Below are 18,509 nucleotides of genomic sequence, written 5' to 3'. Positions count from 1 at the left end.
CACCGTCCATGTCCACATAGTCCCAGTTATCCCAAAGGGTCTTTTTTGACTATTTTGTGTCCTGATTCAGGATCCCATCCAGAAGCACACATTGCATGTCCCTCTACTTTAATCTAGAAGAGTCCTCGTGGCTTCTTAAAGATTTTATTTATTTATTTGGCAGGGAGAGAGATCACAAGTAGGCAGAGAGCAAGCAGAGAGAGAGGGGGAAGCAGGCTCCCCGCTGAGCAAAGAGCCCGATGTTGGCTCGATCCCAGGACCCTGAGATCATGACCTGAGCCAAAGGCAGAGGCTTAACCCACCAAGCCACCCAGGTGCCCCGAGTCTTTGTGGCTTCTTATGTCTTTTTCAACACTGGCAATGCACTTTTTCAAGTCATTCCAGCAGCCTCGTAGACTACCCCAGAATCTGAATTTACTCAGTTGTTTCCCCTCGTGTTCAGATTCAAGGGAAGCATTTTTGGCAAGCATCTCAGACAACCCTGAGTCCTCTCAACAGAACGTCACCATAGGTCACCTGCGGTCAGCTTGTTCTGCTACTGATGATGCCAAGTCCGCTCCCTTGTTGAAGGTAGTGTCCATCGGACCCCCCCGCCCCGACCTTTGTAAAGGTGCATTTTACTCTGTGATTCGTAAGCACGGGTAGAGTGATATTCTGAGTGATATTCTGTCTTGCGTTCCTACATCATTTCACCCAGTGGTTTCAGTGGCCATTGTTGAGCCTAGCCTGGCTCAGTCAGTACGTTGATGGTTACAAAGCAGTGATTTTCCTAAAACTACCATTCCTTCTGCATTTGTTACCTGGCATTCTTCTGTACAGAAGGGGGGCCCCTTCTCCTTTTAAGTATCGCTATGGAGTCATGGATTCTTTCTTTATTCTAAGTGTTACAATTATTATTATCATTATGTCTTTTGCCGCTCTGGTCACCCCCAGTTTGGCCAGTGGGAGTCCCATCAAGGGGGCTCCTGTGTTCCTTTGACATATTCCTACCTGTTTGGGATATTTCCTTACTTCCTGGCAACATCGGACACCCCCGTTTCTATTGCTTTCCAAGCCCCAGCCCCCAGAATCTGCCCTGATTCCCTTGAGCAGAAAATGGTATTTAGAAACTAGAATCTGGGTGCTAGGTGTGCCCACTGCTGCTGGGGTGTTGCTGCTTCTCAGCGGATCTGACACAGCTCTGTATTCCACAGGAGTGAATCCTGATGCCTGAAGTTCAAATCCAGACACATGGGCTTCTTCCTAATCTTTCTATAATTCGTAATTGCATCACCCTTGGTCTGGTTATTGTTGGTTTTCATTTGTTAAAGAAGTGGTTGGGGCCAGATGATGTCTAGGTCACTTCTGGACCCAGGATTGTCCCTGGCTTATGTGCTGAGAAGGACAGTGTTCTCCTGGAGGGAGCCTTGGGATCAGCATGACAGCTGACCCAGGCACAGGCTGAGAGGAAGGTTCCAGGCTTTGCAATACCCAGTCAAGGAAGGCCCTCCAAGGGCCTGGTGGCCTCCTCTTCCTGGGTTCTTGGAGACACACACTGGTCCTGGGCCCAGGACTAGAGAGCTGGGCACAAAGCCAAGAGGCCCAGATCATAGTCTGACTCTCCACTTACCCTATGTGCCCATTTCTGGTCATTCAACACCAAGGGGATCTGTTTTGGACTGACCCGGCAGCCGAAAGGAAGCTGAAAAGGAGGCTGGTTTTGATTTTGATTTTTAAGACACATCTTAGATGTCTACGAAAGTCTTATAAATCAAATGACAGGACCATCAAAAATCCTAACAAACCGGAAATGAGCCCGATTGAGGTCTCCCTCCTGCATTTCTGTCATGTTCTGGGAGCCCTGAGCTGCAGCCTATAATCCCATTAAGAGCAGGGCTGGACCTCAGGAGCCCCGAGCCCGGCGTCTGCCTGCCTAGCTCTACGTGGGTCCTCGGGCAAGTTGTAGCAGACATGGACACCTTCTCGGGCTCTGTCTGGCTCGTCCCCCCTTAATAGGATCCCACCTGCTGATTTTGCTCCACATTAACTCAGACTTGGGGCTCATCCCCTGTGCTCCAGGAGGCAGTCCAGAGCCCAGCCCATGGGCTCCTGCTGCACAGAGCCTTGACCGACAGTCTCAGGTGGTCAGCAGCATGCCCCGCGTGCGGCAGACACTAAATAAATGCTTGTGCACTGGCCCAGAATCCAACCACTGAGAACCTCGATCCGTCCATTCACACCTCCAACCCAGTCGATCGCCGGAAAATGTCACAACCTTTCAGCCTTTCCCCACCTCCCCCACCTAGGCTGCCTGCAGCAGGGCCCCCGAATTCCTTCCCTGGGGAGCCCCCACACCGCCAGTCTCCCCAGCCACTTTCCAGCTGTCTGCCTCACTGTCTCCTCCCTGCCCTCTGCGTCCCCGCTGGCAGAGGGCTTGCGGAGTTAATTCATTGTAGGTAGAAGTGACTGGGGGATGGGTGAGCTCCCAAGAGCAGAGGAGTCAAGGCCAAGGAAAAAATGTCAATGAAACACAGAAACTGCCTGTTCATGAAGGAAACACAGGCCTCAGAATGAGGACCCGATGCTGAGATTCTCTGGTAGGCTGTGGGGACCCAGGGAGTGTGGCCTCACCGTCAGTAACTGACCGGCCCATCTGCCAGGGGGGCTGGCTGGGGAGCTGCCGACCCTCCCCCAGGAATGTGTGTGGTTTGGCAATGCTTGGACACTGTGGGAAGCACAAGGCTGGTGGGCTGGAGCTAAGAGAGCTATTCCTGAAAACCAGCCTCGTTTTGACAGGGGGTGTCATGAGGTCTCTCGAGGGTCCGAGCTTCTGCAGGCCTGGCTGGCCTCTGCTTTCACACCCAGGTCTGTCCCTGAATTGGCTCTGCACCCTGCTCTGGGTTGTCTCCCCTGGAATTCACAGCCCTTCTGCCTCCTGTCTAAATCCTGCCAATCCTGCAAGCTTGGGTGCCTGGACTGCCTCCTCGTCTCCCACGAGGGTCTGTGTCATGGCGATGCCATCTTGCTTCATTTGGAGAGCACTGTTCTAGCAGAAGAAAATCATCAAGAAGAAAAGAGTGGCTGTGCGCGCCGCCGAATTCGCCAGACACAGAGAAGTGGAGGAAGCAGATGCCGCCATTTCCTAAAATTGAGAGTTCTTTCTAGGTCTTACCCACCCCCCAACCAGAGGTTCTGCAGGGGGAAATCTGTTAAACTCACACCCCAGAAGAATGAGTCAAAAGCAGAAGTCTGAACACAGAACAATACACTCGGAGTCTAGACATCCTTGGGAAAGGACTTCTGGGCTTGGCGGTTGAAAAAAAAAATGTGTGTGAGATTTCTACCTCGTCTTGGGTTGGTTTGAAAATTTTCATTGACAAAAGTGATTTTCCTGTTGGTGCCCAAACATGACAGGGTGTCTGAGTGTTTACAAAGCGGCAGAAGGGAAGCCAACAGGCGCACAGTTCAGCAGATGACAGGACACTTGACGTGGAAACCAAGCAGGGCGAGCCACGAAGCCCTTGTTACTTATTTGTGTTTAGCCGGGGGAAGGATCACAATAAACAAGTTTCCGAGGGACAGAAGCCAAGTGCTTGCATAATGAAAGCCATGCACGCCGAATTGCAAAATCAAAGACAGCTGGATGCGGAGGACCCCTCCACCCCCCGCCCCCATTCACCAGTGCTGTGGCTAAGGCACCCCCCACTCCCACTCTGGAGCAAACCAGACGGAAACACACTCATGTTTGTCCTCAAGCACGAGCCCCCTGAATGTCGGGCAACAGAGAAGGAAGTACTGCTCTTCCAGAAGGCACAGGGGCTGACCTAGACACATGCTTCCCGAGGCTGTGGTAACCATTAGGACCGAATCAGGGAACGCCTAGATGTATGGAAGGGCATGGCTCAGCACAGAGTGACACTTGGGGTGCTTCTGTGTACCAAAGACCTCCTTGTCCTGCGATGGGGGCTGCAATCAGGTGGGGGAGGGAACGGCGATTACCGGACTTTACACAAACTTTCTTGAAGCCACCGGACCTAAACCATCACAGTGGAAGAGCCAGAACACCACAATTATATCACTTTATGTTTGCTTTTACATCAGTGCAACCCTCACTGGTCGAAGAAAAATGATTGGTAAGCGAAGGGCTAGGGTCTACGAAGCTTTCAGCCTGGATTTTGACCTTGACAGTTGGGGGTTGGTAGGGAGCTGTGTGCCTCTGCCACTGGTTAGGTGGGGAATAGCCTCACCAGAGTGGAGAGTCAGTTTCACCTCCTCCCCGTCTCTACAGAGCCCAGCAGAGCGGAACTCAGTTTTCTCTCTGTGTTGCCACTTCATGGTTCCTATCAGTTGTTCTGTGTTTGACCTTGGCCTATGGCTAACTCTGTAAGAACCTTCCCTCCTTGAGGCTATAAATCTCGTGAGGGGACCAATTCAAGCTCCAGGACACGAGGGCATGACACGAAAAGGCAGCTTATAGAATCAGTCCATTCTATCAAGACACACATGTTCAAAGGGGGTGGGGGAGACAGAATCTTCTAAAATGTATTTGTGAGGGGTGCCTGGGTGGCTCAGTGGGTTAAAGCCTCTGCCTTAGGCTCAGGTCATGATTCCAGGGTCCTAAGATGGAGCCCCACATCAGGCTCTCTGCTCAGCAGGGAGCCTGCTTCCTCCTCTCTCTCTCTCTCTCTCTCTGCCTGCCTCTCTGCCTACTTGTAATCTCTGTCTGTCAAATAAATAAATAAAATCTTTAAATAAATAAATAAATAAAATGTATCTGTGAATCCTTGGCAACATAAAACCCAAGCCTTCCTTTTGGTGGTTAAACAAAAATTCCTGGGATGAAGACAGAGGGTGCCTTCTCCTCGCTTGGGCCAGCCAGAGAGCCAAGAGCCACCTTCTGACGTGGGAAGCAGCAGTCAGAGCACCCAGATGGCTGGAGACACGGCAGAACCCACAGATCTAATTGAAATAGAATGAACTTGGCAAAGAGCCTGAAGAACAAGTCAAAAGAAACCCTGCAAATGAAGACGTCTACAAATGTTTTCTGGGAACCCCGACTAGTCCGAGGAGGCCAGGGAGGACAGGGATTTGGCTAGACAAAGGATCGGCACATTGGAGACAGTGCTCTGTCCCAGCCTCCTTGTGCAGGTGAGGGCTACAATGGACAAGACCTGACCAACGGCGCCTCCTTGCCCCCTGGGGGGAATCCCTTGGTGTGACACTTCAAAACACCTGCTGCTCAAGTCTTTGTGCTCTGGCAGGGAAAGGCTCTCAAGAAGAGATGGGACATTCAGGATGTAAGGACAAGCAGGAGATCGGACATCCACCCGTGCATGGGAGGTGACCGTGACCAGGGGACCCAGGCCATGGGCAATGGAGCAGTGGCCACAAGGATGGTGTTATGGGCTGAAATGTGTTCCCCATAAAAGATATGTTGAAGCCCTAACCCCTAGTACCTCTGAATGTGGCCCTCATTGGACAGAGAGTCTTTGGAGAGATAAAGTTAAAATGAGGTCATTAAGGTAGGTCCCCAAGTAATATGACTGGTGTCCTTATAAAGAGGGGAAATTTGGTCACAAAGGCAGGTAAGTGCAGAGACAGGATGATGTGAAGATGTGCAATGACAAAACAGCATGTGGGTGGAGTCATGTGTCTACGACCCAAGAACGCCAAGGACAGCCAGCGGCCACCGGAAGCTAGGGAAAGGAGCTCCCTTTCCTGGAGCTCAGAGGGAAGAGAAATTTGCTGCTACTGCCACCTTGATGTCAGACTTCTAGCCTCCAGAACTTGAGACAGTAAATCTCTGTTATTTTAAGCCAACCAATTTTTGTTACTTTGTTACTATAGCACTGATACAGATGGTAACAAGTCAAATAAAGATGGGAGAAGTCAAGACCTGAGAACCCAGAACATTCCATGGACAGAGGCCCACGCATTAAAGAAAGGAAACGAAAGGAACAGATTCTTAAGGCCAAAAGGATGCCTGTTGAGACAAGCAGATTAGAAATATAGTGAACAGGTAGGAAAAGAACAGTAAGATCGGTCATTCAACAGGCCAAAAAGCCTGTGAAGTCTCCATAGTGTAAAGGAGAGCTTCAAACTGACCTGAGAATGATTACAGGGAGTAAAGGAAGGGAGAGATGAGAGAAAGGGGGAGGTCAGCCTTCCTCCCAGATTCAGGAAGAAGATGAATTCAATGATTTAGTTAATGAATGACCAAATGAGAAAAAAGGGGTAATCAGCGCTGAAAAAGCACATCTGCTCAAGATACTGTAAATATCAGAATTAGTAGTGGTTAGCTGCCACTATGATTTAAGGCGAACAAACAGAAGGAAATATTACCATAGAAACCAGATGGGAAATAGAAGCACAAAAATAACTTAGAAGCAAAGCTAGGATAGCATTTTAAACTGTCAACATGCAGCAGTCTATTGCCTCCAAAGGCACACTCAAGGTCAGACTGTAGGGAAACCCTCTGTAGGGAAATTGAGCTGTGATTTCATGATGACACCATCTCGCTGACCCTTCGCAACGCACATGCAGACTTCCATGGCCACTTTTTCAGCTCACCCTCACAGTAACCCTGTAAGGTCTAGCAGGTGAAGAACCTCAGAGAGAGGCACCTGGGTGGCTCAGTGGGTTAAGCCTCTGCCTTTGGCTCAGGTCATGATCTCAGGGTCCTGGGATCGAGCCCTGCATCCCTGCTGAGCAGGGAGCCTGCTTCCCCTTCCCTCTCTGCCTGTCTCTCTACCTACTTGTGATCTCTCGTGATCTCTCTCTCTGTCAAATAAATTAAAAAAAAATCTTGAAAATAAAATAGAACCTCAAAGAGACCACTTGCTCAAAGGTAGCAGAACCAAGATGGTGATTCAGGTGCCTGATGCTCTGGTGCCTTCTTACCCGACCAAAATGTTCCCTTCCCATGGCCGGGGAAAAGCAGACACAGTATCGAAGGCATTCGGAGATGCTCAAATGGTCATAACTCCAAAATATAACCATGTTAAATCTTTACGTTCCAACCCAGGGCAATATAAGGTAAAGGAAGAACTAATGCAAATTCAAGAAAAATGCCGGCACACTACGGTAGATCAAAGATGCAATGAATAGAGAAATTAAAGAGTTACGCACTGTCATAAAAATGAGCGATCACCAAAGGGGGGGGCAGGAGAATGAATCCTATGTTCAAATAGATATGAACTTGCACGTTATTTTTAATTAAATTCTGAGTATGAAGGAAAAGTAAAGAGGGAAAGGGAGCAAGAAAAAGTGCAGGGAGAGGCAAACATCCGCTCTATCTTATTTGAGGACAAAGGCAAACTAGAGGCAGAACCAATGAGAGAAGCAGAATTAGAAGGTGGCCAATCCTTTGAACGTGAAAACATGACCTTTTAGTTCATGCTCGTGTAGGAGAGGAAAACCAAGTCACAACAGAAGATATTTTTAGAACAACAAAAGTATTACAAGTAATGGAAAAGACAACGCACAACTCTGATCGCTGTTACAAACAGAAAAAATGAGACATAATAAAGCAACCCCGCCCTACTTAGAGTAGCAAGCTGAAAGAAAACAGGAAAGTTAAAACAATTAGACCAAGCATAGAGAAACCAGAGGGAAGTCAAACAAGGAAGTCGATAAACAAAGCCAATTCAAGGGTCTTTGAAAAAAATAACAGTTGACAATTGACTAAATGAAAAAAAGACTTAAATGTAACTTTAATAATCTAAGAATGAAATGACATTCTGACGACCAATGTAAAAACAATGTTTAAGTTATGGGAGGGGTTGTCCTTGGCCACAGCTGATAACAAACCAAATAACGATGTTGAAATGCAAGATTTACTTACAAAAATTCTCAAAGTGACATAAAAAGAGAAAAACAAAATAATGTATAAAAGACAAATAAGGAAAAATAACTAGAGACTCACTCCCCCGAGGCTCCAAATTCAATATAATTCTTTTTTAGTATTGTATCCCAAAGTTTTTCTTGAGTTTTTAATTATTTTCTCTAAATTTCAGTGGAGCTAACGTACAGTGCTATAGTAGTTTCAGATGTACAAGATGGTGACTCGGGATTTCCACACATCACCCGGTGTTCATCACACAAATGCCCTCCAGAATCCCTGTCACCGATTTCCCTCACCCCCCACCCACCTCCCCTCTTAGTAACCATCAGTTTGGTCTCTATAGTTAAGAATATCTGGTTAAGGGGGTAGGAGAAGAGTAAATGAAACAGGATGGGATTGGGAGGGAGACAAACCATAAGTGACTCTTAATCTCACAAAACAAACTGAGGGTTGATGGGGGGAGGGGGGTTGGGAGGGGGGGGTGGGGTTATGGATATTGGGGGAGGGTATGTGCTATGGTGAGTGCTGTGAAGTGTGTAAACCTGGCGATTCGCAGACCTGTACCCCTGGGGATAAAAAATATATGTTTATAAAAAATAAAATTTAAAAAATTTCCAAGAAAAAAAAAAAGAATATCTGAATGCCAAAAAGTGTTAATAAAACTGATCACCTTTTCTTCACTAAAATTTTTAAAAAATAGATAGGTTTTTTCCCTTAAAAAAAAAAATCACAGGGTGCCTGGGTAGCTCAGTCAGTTAAGGGTCTGCCTTCGGCTCAAGTCATGATCCCTGGGTCCTGGGATCCAGTCCTGCATCGGGCTCCCTGCTCAGCGGGGAGCCTGTTCCTCCCTCTCCCTCTACTGCTCCCCCTGCTTGTGCGCTCTCGCTCTCTCTCTCTCTCTCTCTGTGTCAAATAAATAAATAAAATCTTTTTTAAAAAGCACTGTTTTTTCCCCCTGTAGTATTTCAGTCATTCCTTTTAAAAATAGGAAGCTTACAAGAATATTCCGTCACTAGTTCCAAGTTAATATTGCCAATATCTATTTGAGAAAGAGGGGGGGCAGGAAATAAAATGTCTGCAGTTAACTAAACTACTTAGCATACTATTGAGAGAAACAGCAGTTTCCTCAACTTTTAAATAAAGGCAAAAATTTTACCTCATTGGACTGTGTAGGTGATTAAAGTCATTGGCACAGTCCTTTATCAGCTCATAAGTTTTGCGTAAATGGGAGATTTACTGCATATATAAAGTTTCAACCGTCCATTTGTCCATCCATGCTAATCATCCTGTTCCAGCCCTATACCGGGGCGGGGTCGGGGGTTCAAACACAGGGTAAGCAAACCTGGCTAAATCCCCTGCTTTTGAGAAGCTTCCTCTCAAATGGGAGAGTTGACATTAGATGAGAATGTCACCCAGACAACCTCCAACTTTGTTAATTGCTATAAATAAAATGGACAGGAAGCTCTGGGAGATATAAGGGGGATCCGACCAAGCGTGTGGGTCAAAGAAGGCTTCCTGAGGATGTTGTGTGGGGCTCAGAGTTCAAGGGTGTCCTGGTCAAGGAGCAGGGGTGTGCTGAGTGCTGAGGACACAGGCAGGGTTGATCCTGGCTATGTGCCATCCACTCTGAAGGTACAACATGGATGGTACAGTTTCTTCCTGCAGCTGGACATTTCTGTTTCCGTCCCCTAGTTTCCTCTTCTTCTTTTAAATATTTTATTTATTTATTCGACAGATAGATAGAGAGAGAGAGCACAAGCAGGGGGAATGCAGAGGCAGAGGGAGAAGCAGGATCCCCACTGAGCAGAGAGCCCGACATGGGGGCTCGATCCTAGGACCCTGCGTTCATGACCTGAGCTGAAGACAGACGCTTCACCCACTGAGCCACCCAGGTGCCCCTCCCCTAATTTCTTCTTATTATGAATAGCAGTGTTTTGACCATGTTTGTGGGAATTCTTTTTTCCCCTTCAAATTATGTCCTAGAGGTATCTCTCAGAAAGGAAATACACATTCAGAACAGTTCCCTGGGAGAAGAGTTTTATGGCTTTTGTCACATGATGCCAGTGACTTTCTGCACATATGGAACAGACTGTGCCAGCAAAGGCATCGGTGTGCCCATTTCTCGACCATCGTGCCAAGTGTCTTACTCAGCATTCATGTTTATCTTTGCTCATTTCACAGGCTTGTGTCAGTACTCTCGAGTTGCTTTAATGTGAATTTCTGTAATTGTCAATGAAGTTGTATCTGTGTTCATGCCATGATGTACTGCCTTGGTCTGCTTCTGGGTAAATTAACTCCTCATTTCTCTTCCTGCCTGGTAGAATTTGTGAGCAATGTGGTGGCAAAGGTCACGGTCCTGGCTTGGTCACTGCTGAGTCTTGGGCATCTAGTGGGTGATCTATAAACATTGGCTGAATGAAATTCAATGATCGACTGACATGTACATTGTATCCATGATCTATTTGTGTTTTGGTGAGTTCAAAAATCTTCCATTGCTCTTTTACATTTCTTTTTTTTTTTTAAGACTTTATTTACTTATTTGTCAGATTGAGAGAGAGAGCACAAGCAGGGGGAGAGGCAGGTGGAGGGAGAGAGAGAAGCAGACTCCCCGCCGAGCAAGGAGCCTGATGTGGGGCTCGATCCGAACCCCGGGATCATGACCTGAGTTGAAGGAACATCTTAACTGGCTGAACCACCCGGATGTCCCTATATTTCTTTTTAAAACTATATTTTCCTGCAAGTTTTTTGCTTTAATATATAAAGCATTCAGGGGCGCCTGGGTGGCTCAGTGGGTTGAGCCGCTGCCTTTGGCTCAGGTCATGATCCCAGGTCCTGGGTTCGAGCCCCACATCGGGCTTTCTGCTCAGCAGGGAGCCTGCTTCCTCCTCTCTCTCTCTGCCTGCTTCTCTGCCTACTTGTGATTTCTGTCAAATAAATAAATAAAATCTTTAAAAAAAATAAAAATATATATATAAAGCATTCATCTTATTTCTGACGATGTACCTTTATATCTATTTCTAAATTTGTAAAAAAAAAAAATAATATAATCATCTCCATTTTACAACTGGGATAAACGCCCTTTTAAAAATATATTCTGATGACTTTCCAGTGTTTACCCCTTACCTGTTTGAAATTGATCTGTATCATTACCAGTGTAATGAGAGGCAACTGTCTACACGGATATCCACAGTTATGCCAACATTGGACCCCGTTCTCATACTTCCCCGACTGTATTTTCCGGTTTGTCATTTAAGCTCAAAGAATAGTTTTACTCTTCCTGCGTCTCTGTTTCATACATGATTTTCCCCATTTGAACTAAGTGCAAGCGGTTTCGTCCCCCGCCATGTAGTATTGTTTTAAGATTCAGCAGGAAGCCTGTCGCCAGTAGCAGGAATGGTTGCTCCTTGGCTCTGCTCCTTGGCTCTGCTGTGTCACCTGCTGCCCGATTTCAGGCTCTGAGGGAAAACTAACAGCGTGGCCAGGAGCCACGGGGAGGGCACCCAAACGAGGAAGGTACAAGGGACAGGGAAGAGTCAGTATTTGGAAACCAGAGGAAACAGACGTGTGCGGAACAGGACACAAGAGAAGCCGAATTGACGGACAGAGGCCAAACAGTCCCGAGTTTGCTTTTACAACTTTTGAGGAGCTGGTGAAAGGCTCGCTCTTCCTCTCCCACCAGTGAGGGGTGAAAGGGCCAGGGTCCGGGCAGTGGGTCGGAACCTCGTGCTGTCCCTCACCCGCGGGGCACTGCTGCTCCTCCAGAGGCTGACTTCTGGGGACACGGGTTCCAACCCCACTAGGCTGGCAGCTGTAAGCTGTGAGGCATGAAGGACCAAGAAGGTGGGGATGTGCGTGCATCCACGTGTTCTGGAAAGCATAGAGCTCTGGAATAAAGACTCTTTGCGCCAAGCAGTAGGCCTAACCCAAAACAAAGGTGCTCCTCAGAGGACTTGGGGTCCCCCAGGAAAGGCTGCTTGCCTGTACGGTGACTCAGGGACTCTCGGGAGCATGCAGCCCCCACTCAGCCGACTCTGCATGAAGGACCCCCCCACCCCCGACAGCAGCTGCGAGGCCCATATTTTCTTGCTGCTTCCTATCCTTTCCGAGCATCCTGCGAACAAAAGTCCTCAGACCCAGCAGGTCACCTGGGTGGAGAAAGGCTGGTTCAGCTGTGCAAACGTGCAGCCAGGATGTTTCCTACTGAGCACAGACACAGGCATCTGAACGGTGGGGCCACAGGGAATTTTTAAAGTACACAAGCCCAGAGCTGGTCCAAGGAGCCACCATGACGGTCATAATGATACCGGTTCCTCTCTAGGTGAGCTACCAGATTTAAAACATTAGGGACTTTTAAGAAGCAATTAGTAATTTCTCCATTGGGTTGTTTCAAAATTCAGTCCAGCTCTGTCTCCTTGCAATGCTCAGAACACCTCCAGAAAGCCCTCTCACTGCTGCATGGGGACAAACACCATGGTTATTCCAGGATCTGCTGGGCCGGCCTTTCCTGGCATTTCGGAGTTTTCCTGCTCCTTTCTGGGCATGCCAACCTCAAAATGTTGCTGTTTCTCATGGAAACAAAGCAAACGGCGACCGGGCTCTTGCCACGAGCACAGCCGTCTCGTTCCATGTTCAGGCAAGAGTTTGGCAGCTTTCAAGAGGGGCGCCGGCCAACCCGAGCCAAGAAACAGCTCTGGCCAGGTCCGACTTGGCTTTGGGTTTGCTCTTCTGAAAGTATGTCCAGACCACGTGGTGTGGGCTCTTGGGCCTGGCTTACCAAATGCCCACAAAACCGAAATGGCCTGCTCCTGCCAATGGGACACCAACGTGGGGTTCTCTGCAGTCCCCTCCCCCCCGCCTGTGGCAGCCTGGGAACGAGGGAACGCCTGACCCAGAGGCAAGCAGGAAGGCTCTGAACCTTCCCTGGCGGTGGCTTCCACCAAAGCAGCAATTATATAAAACAAAATAAAACCCTACTAGCCGGTGGAGAAGGCAGAGCATAAACACACCAAAGACAACATGACTAATGCAGCAAGGTCACTGTCACGAATGCCAGTAAGGCCAAGAGAGCTCTCAGGCCATGTACTCAGGGCAGCAAAGCGCCCTTTGCATGGCCGCCCTTGTCTACTCCTTGGAACCAAAAATGCCAAGTCAGACCCACTGCACACCTGGGAAGGTAAGAGGGCTCACCTGCGGTTCCTGAGTCATTGTTCCTGATGGCCCGGTCCCTCTGGGCGGCCTGCCTCCCAGTCTTCTGCCAGCAGCACTGAAGGAATGTGCTGTCGCAGGTTCTGGATCACAGGCAGCCAGACACACCCACTGCAAGGCCCTTGGCCTTTGAAGTTCACATGAATAATCAGAATACCACCTGCTTTGGGGAAGCCCCCAAAAAAGCCTCCTGACTCAGCCTGCAGTGTAATTTCATTTTCTCTTCTAGGTCAAGGAGAAGAAAAGTAACATTGTCTTTTGTCTTCTCCTTCTAAAATGCAACGATCACTTTCATGCTCTATCTCGGCAAATGTTGCTCAGTGGAAACGACAGCAGACGGAGATGCCAATCACTTCTGCTTTTAACCTTTAGCCAAGAAAATCAAAGTCGCTGGCACACTGAAATCACCTGGGGAATTTTTTAAATGAAACTGAGGCAGGTCCCATTAGCTATTTAGATTCAATTAGTGTCAGGTATGACCTGAGCGCTGGGGTTTTTAAAAGTTCCCAGGGAGTCAGTGTACAGAAAGGTGTGACAACCACTGATGTACATGGGAGGGATGTCCAGGAATCATGAAATGGGAAAAGCCCTGAGTTCAGGAGACTCAGGTTCTGGGCTGAGTATAACTGTGTTGTAGTTGCTATCCTTGGACAAGTAACAGGAGGTCTCTAAACCACAATATTTTCATCAGGAAAACATTCTGTTCCCCACAGTTCTTACTGAGGTGTTATAGCGATCAAGTAGGAAAGTGTTGGGAAAAACACCAAGCACAATATAAAGGAAAGGGCTGCATGGTCCCTATTTCCTTTTACTAGGTGAGGCAAATATTAAATATTTATTGTACATTTACTATTGATAAGAATGTTGGCATTCTTTAAAAACTAGGAAACCAGCAAGAACAAGAGAACAGTTAAAAGGAAATAGCAATAAATATAATATCATAAATAAGTATAATAAATATATTAAATAACACACTTAATATAAATAATATTATATTAATATAATAAATATTATTGATATTATTAATAGCAGTAAATATAATAAATATAATTAAAAAGATGTGAGTAATAGATGACTATGTCAGGTCCCACACAAATGTGAATCGAGTGGACTCCTCAAAGACACACTCTCAGATGGGATGAAAACTAAATGCTGTCTATAAGAAATACACCTAAGAGGGGCACCTGGGTGGCTCAGGGGGTTAAAGCCTCTGTCTTCATCTCAGGTCATGATCTCAGGGTCCTGGGATCGAGCTCCACATCGGGCTCTTTGCTCGGCAGGAAGTCTGCTTTCCCCCCCATCTCCACCTCTGCCAGCCTCTCTGCCTACTTGTGATCTCTGTCTGTCAAATACATAAATTAAAAAAAAAAAAATCTAAAAAAAAAAAAGAAAGAAATATACCTAAGACAATGAAAAAACTGAAGATGAATGTCTGGGAAAACTTGTACAACCCTGATGCAAAGAAAAAGAAGGCAGGGTGGCCATGTGAAGAGCAAAGAAGACACAAATCCCAATTTTAAGGACAGAAGCACGAACAGGATGAAAGCAGGTGTTTGACATCATGAAATAAGTCAAAAGGGGGCATAAAGCCATTAAACGGGTCTGTAGACCAAAAACTTGTAGAATAATGTGAAGAAGTAGAAAAAAATCACAAGTAGGCAATACATATGTATATATATACATGCATATGTATATTTATAAATATGTAAATGTGTACATGTCACATGTCACGTGTGTGTAGTTCAGATTCTGATAAAGAAAGCTAGCACAAATCGACAGCACATGAAAGACTTGCATCTACAACTGACAAGATAAAATTAGAGGAAAAAAGAAAAATATTTAAGCCAATAAATCTAAAAAAAGAACTCCAATAGTACTAGACATCATCTGTTAGATACTTACCATGTGCCAGGCATTGGTTTTAGAATGTTGTAACTATTACCGCATTTAATTGTCAAGTATCCTTCCAAGATAGATACTTTCTCTCTCTTTTTCCTACTTCTCAGATGAGGAAACCAAAACACAGAGTGGTAAAGTTATGAGATGAAGATCCGGAACCCAGATCAGACCATGAAGTCTCAGTGCTGTGCCCTTACCTTAACTACAACACCGTAAAATACTCAGAGACAAATAAAATACTTGAAGAAGAAAATATGAAGATTTTAGTACAGATAAAAGCTAAAGTTAATGAACTAACAGAACAAATCATAAAGAAGTGAATAAAATCTAAAAGTCCTTTGACAAAACCACTTGAACATCTCAATCCCTGGCTGGTCTGATTAAGTTCCAAAGAGAAAAAGTAAAACTGTCTGATGTTATAAATGAAAAGGAAAAAATAGCATCATCATTCATTATAACAACACGTTAAAGTAGAAAAGCCACATGAATATATCAATAGCTCCTCCCAAAGTGGGATTTGACAAAATCCAACAGTCTTTCCCAATAACAACTCCTAAGCAAAAAAGGAATACACGGAAACTACCTAAATCTAACAACAGTCTATTTACCAAAAATCTACAGCAAATGCCTATAAATTGCTGAGGTCAAGACCTTTAAAATCAGGAATAAGAGAGATACATTTGCTATCCTCATGATGATTCAACTTTTGAAATTCCTAGTGATACCATGAGACAGGAAATAAAATAAGTTATATGAATATTAGAAAAGAAGGGACAAACCTATTTGGACTTGATCATCTACCTAAAAGTCTCAAGGAACTCTTCCAAAAACAATTAGAATTAGTAAGAGAAGCTGGTAAAGGGGCTGGATAAAATATAAATAAACAAAGGAGCTTTTCTCCATATCAGTAACATTGGATTGGAAATAGAAATGGAAAATAATTATATTCAATTCATACAGTGGCAGAAACAAGAAAGAAGACACAAACATGGCGGGTCCAGGTTGTAAAATCTCATTAAAAATATAAAAAATAATATAGATAAGATAAACAAAATACAAAACCTTATTAAAGAACATGAAAGCTGTTCTTTAATAAGCTGAAAGCTGCACAAATAGAGTCATCATGGGAAATGCACAAAAGAAAGAAAAAATGTCTAATAACAGTCAAGATATTTTCAAAGAAAAAAACCAAACAAGTAGAAAACATGCATTAATAGTCTGTAAGACTTAAATGAAATGACTGTTCTCAAAACCAGATGGCATTTACCTAGAAACAGATTAATAGGCCAGTGGACCAGTACGGAGAATCCCAAAATGCATACAGATAGATACTGGGGAGAATAACAATGATGACATCTCAATTCAGAAGGGAGAGGAAGCTTTATTTTAAAAACTGTGCTAGAATAACTGATCATCCATATAGAAAAGATGAAAGCTAGATTCTCTCCCTCATACCTCACATACAAATAAATACCAGAAAAATTAAAGCTTAAAATGTAAAAACTAAAAGAAAAAAAAATATTGTGAGATATTCCAGGAGGAAAATATTTATATAAAATTGATGGGGAAATGACCTTCTTATATAACCCAAATACCAGAACAAAAAAGAGATTTGATTACATATTCTCATATCTTTGCTATCACAAAAGAAAAAGCAGGGATTGGGGAAAATATTAGCAACATGTATAATTAAAAAAAAAAAAAAGGTTTAAAGTCTGAGATACAAAAAAAGATCCTCTCAAATGAGAAGGAAGAGATGACCAACCCTTCAGGAAAATAATCAACAAACAGTAACAGGCAACTCAAGTGAGAGGAGATGTAAAAAGTTCATGAAGACAGGAGAAGGTGCTCGATATTCTTCATAACAACAGTTTGGACATCAAAACAAGGAAATCTCATTTTCATCCAACAGACTGATAATATTAAAAGGCTCCTGGACATCTCATGGTGGCCAAGGTGTGGGAACAGAGATTCCCACATAATGCTGGTGAAAGTGAATCACCATAGCTTTTTGGGGAAGTGATTCCCCAAAAAATCCACTTTGGGGACTTTGATCTACAGAAGCCAATATCCTAGAAAAACAGGTTGTATAACAACGGGCAAAACCCAGAAATAATCCAAATGTCCACCAATGGGATAGATTTAGGGCATGTATTTAAAGAATGAGTTGTGGCCACAGTGATCTGTCTAGAAGGAGTCCATGATAGAGTGCTGAATTTAAAAAACCAAGTTGAAGATAATGTGAATAATACAACACTATTTTTATTATTAAAAGGAAAACTAAAACTATGTCCTGCGTAGTTTTCCAATTTTATTCAGATATAATTGACATATAATTGTGGGTAAGTGGGGTGGGGGTGGGGCACTTGCGTGGCTTGGTTGGTTAAGCAATTGCCTTTAGCTTGGGTCATAATCCCAGGATCCTGGGATCCAGGTGCATCTGGTTCCCTGCTAAGCAGAGGGTCTGCTTTTCCGTCTTCCTCTGCCCCTCCTCCCTGTTTTTGCTCTCTCTCTCTCACATCAAAAGAAAAATCTTAAAAAAATATTGGGTAAGTTGAAGGTGTACAACCTGCTGATTCAACACACTTATCGCAAAATGATTACCATCAGAGTGTAAGCTAACACCTGTATAATGTTATCTAATTACCACTCTTTTCAAGTGGTGAGAACACTTTAAGATTTACTCTTTGAGCAACTTTCAAGTCTAGAGCACAGTATTATTAACTATAATCACAGAGCTGTGTATTAGGTCTCCAGAACTTAGCCATCTCGTAACTGGCATTTGTACCCTATGACCAATATCTCCCCATTTTCTGCACCCTCTAACCCCTGGCAAATCATTTATTCTCTGTTTCTAGGAGTTTGGCTTTTTTCTGGTTCTACATGGAGGTGAGATCATAAAGTATTTGTCTTTCTGCGTCTGATTTATTCGTTTAGCACAATGCCCTCAAAGTCCATCCACGTTGCTGAAAATGACGGGATGTCTTTCCTTCTTATGACTGAAAAATACTCCATTGTATATATGTACCACCTGGTCTTTATCCATTTATCCACGGGCAGTGGCTACTCACCATTTTCCCTGGACAGCTGCTGGACAAGGCACTAGCTTCGATGAAATACTTCCTGAGGAGATGTTTGCTGGGGTCAGGACTGTCCAGTAAGATGTAGGAACAGAAAAAAGCCCCGTGCCGAAGCAGGAATATGGCGATGTCTTCATTTCCTAAGGGACAGAGAATGGCGTTCAGATGTCCGAGTGTGTCGCAGCTGGTCCAAAATGGCAGATGCTGATGTGTGAAATGGGAATGAAAAGGGTCGTTGTGCTGGTGGACCTTCTCTATGACTTCCTTCGAGGTGGCAAATTCCTGTTCGTGGGAGATGTTTTGTAGCACTCTGCCCTGTGGAGTGTCTCCTACTATGGTCCCATTTGCCACAGTTGGTACCTGTCACTGAAATCCCATTGCAGGTGCAAGTGGGACCAAAGAGGGACGATGCAGACATTTTGAGAGAGAGCAAATAATGGAATTTGCAAATGTCTCTACACAGGTGTTTCAAGAGCTAGAAGGGAGTGGGAAGACAAGGTCCC

General features: G+C 45.0%; 1 protein-coding gene across 2 annotated transcripts in view; it reads right to left on the bottom strand.

The window, feature by feature from the left end:
* The window catches only part of LRRK1 (leucine rich repeat kinase 1), a 120,993-nt gene that overhangs the window by 49,795 nt on the left and 52,689 nt on the right, over nucleotides 1-18,509 (bottom strand). For both annotated transcript variants that reach the window (XM_047736287.1, XM_047736288.1), the window contains exon 6: nucleotides 17,998-18,146. In XM_047736287.1, coding sequence (XP_047592243.1) covers nucleotides 17,998-18,146 — 149 coding nt within the window. The remainder of the gene's footprint in view (nucleotides 1-17,997; nucleotides 18,147-18,509) is intronic.

Source organism: Lutra lutra, chromosome 7 (assembly GCF_902655055.1).
Source record: "Lutra lutra chromosome 7, mLutLut1.2, whole genome shotgun sequence".
Lineage (NCBI taxonomy): Eukaryota > Metazoa > Chordata > Mammalia > Carnivora > Mustelidae > Lutra > Lutra lutra.
This window is presented reverse-complemented; position numbering and strand designations above follow the sequence as displayed.